Source organism: Corapipo altera, unplaced genomic scaffold, assembly GCF_003945725.1.
Source record: "Corapipo altera isolate COAL_440 unplaced genomic scaffold, ASM394572v1 77b, whole genome shotgun sequence".
NCBI lineage: Eukaryota > Metazoa > Chordata > Aves > Passeriformes > Pipridae > Corapipo > Corapipo altera.
The window spans coordinates 2,639,020-2,648,335 of record NW_020884933.1 but is presented as its reverse complement, the minus strand read 5'-3'; the positions used below and the strand labels follow the sequence as shown (position 1 = coordinate 2,648,335).

The window sequence follows — 9,316 nt, the reverse complement described above, 5'->3', positions numbered from 1 at the left end:
TGGATTTGGGGTGGGTGGTGCAGGGGGTACCTGTGGCCAGCCCCCAGTCCTGCTGCCCCAACCTGTCCCCTGCCCCCCAAACCTCGCAGTGTCGCTGCTGAAGAACCTGAAGCACGCCAACATCGTGACCCTGCACGACATCATCCACACCGAGCGCTCCCTCACCCTCGTCTTCGAGTACCTGGTGGGTCTGGGGGCTCTCTGGGAACGGGGGGACAGTGTGGGTGGGTGATGGGGGCCAGGGGAAGGACAGGCTGACCTGTGCTTCCCACTGCAGGACAACGACCTCAAGCAGTACCTGGATAACTGTGGGAACCTGATGAGTGTGCACAACGTGAAGGTAAAGGGGGGGTGCCCCCCTGCCCCTGCATGTGGGGAGCTCACCCGGAGGCAGGGGAAGGCTGGAGACCCCTTCTCCCTTCAGTTCAGCCCTGTTACTCCTCTTTGGCCTTTTTCAACCTGTTCTGATGCTCCACCAGCATTTCTCTGGTCACTGCCACCCTAAATAAAATCACTGTGCGTGCAGACCTGACTGACCCCCCTTTCTGTATCTCTGTGATGGGCCTGAACCCTCCCTAGAGCGTGTCCCACCCCAGGCCAGCTTGGAGGGGTCTTTCCTGGCCATGAGTTTGGGATACCTCGAGGCAGGTTCATTTTTAGGGGCCCGTGTCCTAAAAATGCTGAGTGCAAACCCCTTCTCCTCCCCGCAGATCTTCATGTTCCAGCTGCTGCGGGGTCTGGCTTATTGCCACGGGAGGAAGATCCTGCACCGAGACCTCAAACCCCAGAACCTGCTCATCAACGAGAGGGGGGAGCTCAAACTGGCTGATTTTGGTAGGTGACCCTCTCCGGGGATGATGCAGAATTAGGAGGAGCTGCAGCTCCTTGATGTTTGTCCCTTCCATCCCCAGGACTTGCCAGGGCCAAGTCAGTCCCCACGAAAACATATTCCAACGAGGTGGTCACGCTGTGGTACCGCCCCCCCGACGTCCTGCTGGGATCCACGGAATATTCCACCCCCATCGACATGTGGTGAGTCACAGCCCCAAATGGAGCTCCCTGGGCTCTCTGGGGTGCTGGGTCAGGCGTTTCCATCCCCATCCCCACGGTGTTGGTTATGCCAGAGGGTGGGGGGGGCTCTCCCAGAGCTGCTTTCCATGTCCCCTGGGGGTCGAGGTCTCCAGAACGTGCTGTCCCCATCGGGGTGAGAGGTGCACAGAAAGGACAGAGCTCTTGGAGGTCATTTCCCTGCTCCAGGAGCCTCATCCCTGGAAAAGGGGGGTGGGGGGCGGGCCCGCGGGGCTCGTCCCTCCCTAATCCCGGGAGTGTCTCCAGGGGCGTGGGGTGCATCCACTACGAGATGGTGACGGGGCGGCCCATGTTCCCCGGCTCCACGGTGAAGGAGGAGCTGCACCTCATCTTCAGGCTGCTGGGTGAGGGCTGCGCTGTGCCCGCGTCCCCACGCGAGGGCAGTGGCTGCCCGCGGGAGCGGCGGCGGGAGCGGGCACGGCCGGGATGGGGCGGGATGGGGCGGGAGGGGAAAGCAGGGGTGGGGTGGGGCAGGAGGGGGTGGGTTGATGTGGGCTGGCGTGGATTGGGGTGGGCAGGAGTGAACAGGGTTGGGCAGGCGTGGGATGGGGTGTGCAGGAGTGAGAAGGGGTGGGGTGGGCAGAGGTGGGCACTCGTGCTCTGGGGTGGGCAGGGTTTGGCAGGGGTGGACTGGGGTGGGCAGGCGTGGGATGGGGTGGGCAGGGGTGAGAAGGGATGGGCTGGCAGGGGATGGGCTGAGGTGGGCAGGAGGGAACAGGGGTGGGCAGGCATGGGGTTGCAGGGCAAGTGTGAGCAGGGGGGTGGGCAGGGCTGGTCTGGCACAGGTAGGGGTGGGCAGAGTCTGCCCACAGCCCCCCTCCAGGCTGGCAGAGGTGGGAGGGTGAGGTGCTCCTCGCTGGCTGCCCCGGGCAGTGCCAGCCATGTCCTCTCTCTCTCGGGGGCAGGAGACCCACACTCAGGAGGCTTTTCCTTCTGTACCAATGACCGTGACAGGTTCCCCTCTGCCCCCCTCCCAGGTACCCCCACAGAGGACACCTGGCCTGGGATCACATCCAACGAGGAGTTCAAGGCTTACAACTTCACCCAGTACCGAGCCCAGCCCTTGATAAATCACGCCCCCAGGTACCTCCTGGAGCAGGGACACCAAAGCCATGGGGGGCTTGTGCTTGGTGGAACGGCGAGCCTGGGGAGACCAGTTTCATTTTCTCCTTGTGGTGCTGGAGGCTGCAGTGCCTCTTGTCCCTGGGTGCAATTGTGTGACCGTCTCCTGGTTTTATTCCCTCTTTCTCTCAGGCTGGACTCAGAAGGCATTGACCTGCTGACAAACCTCCTTCTGGTGAGTGGCAGAGCAGCCCAGGTGGGTGGCAAAGGGATTTGTTCCAGGGAAGGTGCTCTGGCTGCCCTCACTCTGCCACTGGAGCCGGGCAGGAGAGGAGCTGTGGCTGCAGGATCAGCCCTGGCCCTACAGCTGTCCCAAAGCACCTCCCACCAAGGCTGGTGAACCCTTTACCCTGTGTCCTCTCCCACACAAGTGAGAGGGCACAAAGCTGATGATCCATGAGGTACAACATGGCCAGGGCATTCCTGTGCTCCCACAGCGTGTGCTGTGCCCTGGGCTGCCACAAATGGCACTGGGAACCGCCTGCACCCCCCCACGCCGGGTTTGTCACCCAGCACGTGGCATTGCTAGAGCTCTCAGATGGGCAGAGGTGCCCAGATGTGCCCACACGTGGCCTCTGTGCCCGCTGGGCACCGTCCCACCCGTGCAGACCGTGTGTAACACCCTCTCTCTGGGGCTTTGTGCAGTACAGGGTCAAGAGCCGGATCTCAGCAGAGGCAGCCCTGCAGCACCCCTACTTCAAGAGCCTGGGAGACAGGGTGCACCTCCTGCCTGACAGTAAGTGCTGCCTTGTCCCCTCGTGTGGAGCAGAAAGGGGTTCCTGGGCAGCCCCAGGGGGTGGTTGGCAGCCCCTTGTCTTTGCTCACTCAGAGGTGCTCCTGCAGCAGGGTGGGGTGGGAGCTGGATGGCTGTGGGAGCAAGGAATAATTTAGGCAGGATGAGTAGGAATAGGAGAGAGAGAGAAGAGCTCTGATGAGAGGCCACACGTCAGGGCTGTCCCTCCCCTGGCTCTGGGAGTGTGGATCAGCTGCACTGACCCCTCTCTCTGCCCCCTCTGCCCAGATGCCTCCATCTTCTCCCTGAAGGAGATCCAGCTTCAAAAGGACCCTGGATACCGAGGCTCAGCCTTCCAGCAGTCAGGTAGGACTGGGGAAAAGCCCTCTGCCCTCTCCCAAGTGGTGCCATGGATCATGCTGGCACTGGGGTTACTCCCAGTGGGTCCCATGTAGGAAAAAGCCAAACCTGCTCCCTGTTACCTCCTTTAGTCCACAAATTACCCCTGGGGCATCCTTGCTTGTCACCTACCACGGTACTAAAGTCACTTTTAGGTGTCCTGAGGCACAGCTCCCTCCTCCCTGGATGCCGCGGGCTCGGGATCTCCCAGCCCAGAGCACCTCAGGGCACAGCTGCTCTGCAGAGCCACTGTCTGACCTCCCTGACCCATCTCTCTCTCTCTCTCTCTCTCTCTTCCTCAGCCCGAGGGAAGAACAGGAGGCAGAGTATATTTTAAACCTGGATCTCATGTTCCCCTTGTCACCATGGAGATCGAAGCACTGAGAAAGGAGACAGGCAGCGAGCTCCCACCCGACCCCCCGCAGGATTCCCAGCCAGGGCAGGACAATGCTGAAGTGCCCTCGGCCTCAGGATGTCCCTGTGTGTCCCCAAAACCCCTGGAGCTGCTGCTGATGGACCTGTGGCCTTGTTTTCCCCCTCTTGTTTCCGTGTTGTCCCCGTCAGACACGTGAGCTGCCACCTTCCCCCCGAGCAGGGGCTCCACTGAGGAGCTGCAGGACCACGAGCCTGTACAGCTGCACCCCAGGGGTGAGCTGGGCACCCTGGGGGTTCTGTGAAGCACAAGGTGGGGTCTCCAAAGCTGTGGTGTCTGGCCCAGGCAGGCATTTCTGAACATGTACCTTTGCTCAGACAACCTGCTCTGCACCCCCAGTTTCTCGGGGGACACTTTGCAGCTGCAAGTTGTGGGCATGACCCAGCCTGGCACTGGGAGGCTGCCCCTGGAGCACAGAAAACAGGGCAGCCCTACCCTTGTTTCCCTTGCTTCTGCCTGCAGAGCCCCTTTTTTTTCTCTCCCCGTCTTTGGTCCCTGAGTCCTGACAAGGATGGGGCAGCTGGAAGGGGAGGGCTCCCCGTCGCTTTTCCCCCCACATCTCCCCCTCCTTGCCATCATCGTGGTCCCAAATTCAGCCAGCTGGGATGTCCCAAATTCAGCCAGATGGGATGTCCTGAGCTGGGGGGGGCAGGTACCTGTGCAGAGGAGGTGCCAGGTGAGCACTGGCTCTGTGCTGTGCCCTCCAACCAGCCTTTGCCAGGCACCCATGGAGCAGCCCCTTCCTCATCCCCCCACAGCCACGACCCTCTCTGACCCCACAAGGGGCAGGATGGGGGTCCCAGGCAGTGTCTCAGGAGCACATCTCCCCCCCCCCCCCCCCCCCCCGGCCCCCCCCAACACAAGGCAGAGCCCGAGTCCCTCGGCAGCAGAGCTGCCCACGCCCACCTCAGCGCGCTTCTCCCCGGAGGAAGGGGGAGAGGTGCCAAACCTCCCACAGCTCAGCTGTGGGCACCAGAAATAGAGCTGGAGAGAAGCGAACCGTCCCTCGAGCCTCCCTGCCTGCCCTCGGGGTGGGGATTGTCCCAGCCCTGGCTCAGATGGCTCTGGGGACAGAGGTGTGTGTGAGGTGTGAGCGTGCTGTGCTGGCTGGAGGCTGCCCTGGCTGTGTTTTCCCCTCCACGCCCTTCAGGAAGATGCCAAATCCATCCTGAGCGAAGGGGCCCTGCTGCACCTCTCCCCCACAGCCTGCAAACAGCCTGCAAGTGTGTGAGCATGGCCAGAAGTCTCTCTACTGTACATTATTCCTGTCATTTCCTTGGACGACTGGTCCCCTCACCCACCGCTCCTGCAGCCCGTGGGTGTGACCAGGAGGATCTGGACGTGGCCAGTGCTGTGGGTGCCACCTGAGACCAGCCTGGCAGGGTGTGCTGGTGCATTGGGGTGCCCTGCTCAGGGGATGGCAGCTCCCTGTGCTGCTGTTCCCCCACGGAGCAGGGAGCGAGGGCTGGTTTCTGCTTTGCTGTGCGTCATTCCCTCTGTGAGCCTTGGAAAACACGCAGCAGGAGGATAAAAGTGGGGACTCCAGAGGTCCCCAGAGCCCCTGGGACGGCTCCTCCCCGTGCCAGTGCTGGCTGCTCCCTGCGAGCCTCCCCATCCCAGCAAAGCTGTTGATTGGGGTCTGTCCTAGACAAGCATCCAGACGTCTGCATTGTTTGAGGTTTGCCCATCCCTGCTCTGTTCCCTCTCGCCGTGTCCAGCTCCCAGCAGGCTGAATAGCTCATTAATTGTTTCCATTTGATAGGGAAGAGCGGGAGCAGCCACCAGCCCCAGTGACGCAGTTCAGCCCCGTGGCAGGGCCGTGTTCTCCCGGCCCCATTCCCGGCTCCTGCTGCCGGGGCTGCTCCCGGGGAGCTCCGCCGAGGGAGGGGTTGGCTGGAGCCACTCTGGGCTCTCACTCTGCCCTCTTTCCTTTCGCAAAGGAATTTCCTCGGCACGGCAGGGATCTGTGGGGCAGGCTTGCACTTCCCGGGGCTCCCATCAGGAATTAGCAGCTCGGCAGGGAGGAGGGCTCAGGGGGTGCAGCAGCACCTTCAGGTCCCTGGGGGGGAGGAGTGCTGCTGTGCCCAGGGGAGCAGAACCTGGATCAGACCAGGGAGAGCAGGAATCTCCTTCACCCAGCCTTGGGAAGCCCACTCAGGACACGTGTGAGCAGCCCTTGTGCAGTTTTCTTGCTTGGCATTGCCATGCCCTTGGGGCATAACCTTCCTGGGGCATTGGATGCCCAGCTGAGCCATCCCACATTCCCACTGGGAGGATGGAGACAGAACACACCGGATCAGTGTGGCCTCAGCTCCCCCTCCATCAGACAGATATTCCTGCTGAAGGTCAAAGTCACCTACAGACACCACTGGGGGAAAGATTTAGCCATGACCATGGAGCCAGGGGGCATTCCCAGGATCAGACAAGGCAAAGACAAAGGGCCTGGTGGCTCCTGTTTATTCTTTCCCAACCCTTGCCTTTCCTACAAATCCTCCCCAGAGGAGACACTATTATTTATTAGCCCCGAGTGCCACTAACAGCCCCAATCTGAGATAACCCCTTTTGTTCCACTCATTTAGTGGGTATTTGAGGAGGTGATAGGCTGTGTAAATATTTGGTGCCCCACTGAGCAAGGTGAGCCTGGAGCCAAATCCTTCTTCTGCATCCCTGGGATAACATTCCAGTCTCCATGAGCTGGCTTTAGGAGGAGAGAGATCTCTTGGATACCCCCCTCTCTCCCCCCTGTGCCCGCTCCAGCAGCTCATCCCTGGCAGGAAGAGCTTTCCCAGGTTTTGGAGCACCAGCCAGCTCCCAAATTGGATTTCATATTAAAATTCTGGGAATTTCTGTGGCTCTCCAGCATTTTTTTTTTCCTAGTTTTATAGATTCTCCCATCCAGTGCTTTGTGGAGCAGCTGCCACTCCTGGCAGATGGGGAGTCCTGACAAAAGGAAATTGTTGCTTTGTTCTTCCACACATTTTTCTTGGAATTTTTTCTCTTTTTGTTTGGTTGTTTGTTTTTGGTTTTTTTTTACCAGTCCTGGTGAAAAATGGGAGTTTTGGCCGTGCCCTCAGGAAAGGCTGTGTTGTCCCAACTTTTCAGCTCACAGCTGGGTAAAGGAATATAAGTGATGTGTAAAAGTGAGGTCTGTGTTTGGGACAGCAGTAACACTTGGAGGCAGAGCTGGTTCACCTCATTTCATCTCTCCATTCCCACCTGCACACGCCTTTCCTGGCCCAACCCTTTGCCAGATCTATGGTAAGATTTTAAACAACAAAACTACATTGTATCTTGGAGACTGAGGACAAAATAAATGCTTTTTATTATTTTTTTTTCCTCTCCCTTACACAGGAGGAAAAAAAAAACCAAACTAATTAAAGGGCATTTTCCCAAGGTTCTCCGATGTTTTCTTTGGGGTTTTTTTCACCTGATCTCGCCTGCCAAAAGCTCTGGCTCTGCCTGGTGGTGCTGCTCCAGCTGTGCTGCACATCTGCCCTGTCTCTGTGCGCTCTTGTAAAAGCCGATTTTGGATGTCCCTGAGCACCCCCTGTCTGGGCACAAACGCTCTGAAACCCATTTTCGAGTTTCTCCTCCCTCCTCAGCATCGTGCTTGTCCTGCAAGCAGGAAAAATGGATGCAAGTGGCCAGGATGCACAAACTGTGAACGTCCTCTGGTGTTGATTTGTTTGCAGAAGAGCAGTAATGTATTTAACAAGTGTTGTGAGAATGAAAGATGCGTTTTAAAAGAAACGGTTTTAAAGATTTATTCCGAAAGGAGCAACCATTTCTTTCTTTCTTTTTTTTTTTTTAATAGAAAGTTTTTCTGGAATAAATTGAAAGGCACAAAGGAAGGAAAAAAAAAAAGGAATAAAAGATTGTATCCATCTACCAGTCTGGTGTCTCTGTGTTTAATAAGAATATTTCAGTTTTTGCATTTCAGGTGTGACACGGACTGTTTGGTGGCCGTGCTCATTTTATTGCTAAGGCTTTAATATTTAATTTAAATATTTAATTTAAATATTTATTTAAATATTTAATTTGAATATAATAAATTACATTATTATATTGCATGTCAAATATTACATTATTATGAGTTGTGAACGCCCCAAAGCCAAGACTGGACAACAAACTGTGTGGAATGTGGGATGGGCTTGCACAGGATATAATTTTTCTCTTTTCTTTTTTTTTTTGGTAGGAGAAGGACCTGCTTTGGTTTTTGAGTTTCAGGTAGGTGGGGCTGAAGGAAGGGGATTCATCTCAGGTGGGCAGGTCCCTTGGCAGGGTGAGCTGCTCCATGGTGGGTGTTCATTCTGTGCCATTCCCTTCCGTGCCACCTTTGCTCCTTCCCACAGAATCATTCCCACGGCTTTCCCTGCTGCTCCAGGACGGACACCTTTCCTGCTACCAGGGCACTTTTGGGCTGGGTGTGGTGAACTCCCAAAGAGCACAAAAGGAGTTTGCCCAGCAGCTGACCTTTGCAGGGGGCTGAAACCCAAGACCTGGGAGACTTGTGCGTAATAGGAAGGTGTTTCTGTGGTCCCTTGCGTGGCTCCTGAATAAATATTGCCATAAGCCTATCGGGCAAATAAAGCCCAAGGCTGACAAGCCCAGCCCAGGCTTGCAAACCAGCCAGAGGGCAGAGCTGGGGAAGGGACAGGGGAGCCCTTTTTCCCACAGATCCAGGAGCTAAAATCCCCCTGGGATCAGAGTTACTCAGCTCCACTGTCCCCTTTGCATATTCCTGCTCTCTGCTCTGTCAGTGCTGGGGAGAATCTCCAGCCACCAGTGCCCTGGGAATGTGGGAAGAGCCAGAGCTGGGGCACGAGGGGCCCTGTGGGATCTTTGGGACTGGGCTGTGGTGTGAGCCCGTGGATGATGGGCTGGTTTAGGGAAGGGGACAGTGCCCTTCACCCCCCTCCTTGGGCTGCAGCTCCAACCCTCCCAGCCTGAGTCACGTTCCGGGGCTGGCGTGGGCAGGTCCCCAGTAACAACCTGTTTGCCAAACCAGTTCCTCCATCTGCTGCTCTCATTCCTCCAGTGCCGCAGCTGCCGGAGCTGCATCCGGGGGAATGCTGCCCAGCATCCCCAGCCCACACCCCCTCCTGGCTTCCAGACATTCCCAGCTGCCCAAACAGCCCAAGTATTCCCTCGGGGAGTCCTCCTGCCTCACCAGGATGCTCCAGCCGGGTCACTGGTTGCTCCCCAGGTCTCAGGGTGTATCTGTCCACGAGGCTGGTGTGACACCTGCTGCCCTCCACGGGATTATCTGAGTGTCATCATATTCCTGGGGCATTTTGGGGAGGCTCAGCCTGGCTTGTTCCCTTGCAGCCACCCCCCAGGGCCGTGGTTTTAGTGCCCTAAGCAGAGCTTGGCCGTGGTGGGTGTGTGACTTGTTCCAGTTGGGTTGGGCGGCAGGAAAACGTGTAGGTGAGCATTTCCTCCTTTCAGACAAGTGTTACAAAATCTGTAACAACTGGGCCAAGATTTCAGGCTGATGTTTGGCCTGGAAGTGGAGCCAAGCTTTCCAAACCACACTGTGT

The 9,316-nt window shown here is 57.5% G+C and overlaps 1 protein-coding gene across 2 annotated transcripts in view; it reads left to right on the top strand.

The window, feature by feature from the left end:
- Nucleotides 1-7,120, top strand: part of CDK18 (cyclin dependent kinase 18) — a 34,826-nt gene extending 27,706 nt beyond the window's left edge. For both annotated transcript variants that reach the window (XM_027659656.1, XM_027659657.1), the window contains 10 exons: nt 90-184; nt 278-340; nt 711-834; nt 912-1,032; nt 1,336-1,433; nt 2,067-2,172; nt 2,344-2,386; nt 2,857-2,947; nt 3,233-3,310; nt 3,646-7,120. In XM_027659656.1, coding sequence (XP_027515457.1) covers nt 90-184; nt 278-340; nt 711-834; nt 912-1,032; nt 1,336-1,433; nt 2,067-2,172; nt 2,344-2,386; nt 2,857-2,947; nt 3,233-3,310; nt 3,646-3,680 — 854 coding nt within the window. In that variant the 3' untranslated portion in view covers nt 3,681-7,120. The remainder of the gene's footprint in view (nt 1-89; nt 185-277; nt 341-710; nt 835-911; nt 1,033-1,335; nt 1,434-2,066; nt 2,173-2,343; nt 2,387-2,856; nt 2,948-3,232; nt 3,311-3,645) is intronic.
- The last annotated feature ends 2,196 nt before the right edge of the window (nt 7,121-9,316 follow it).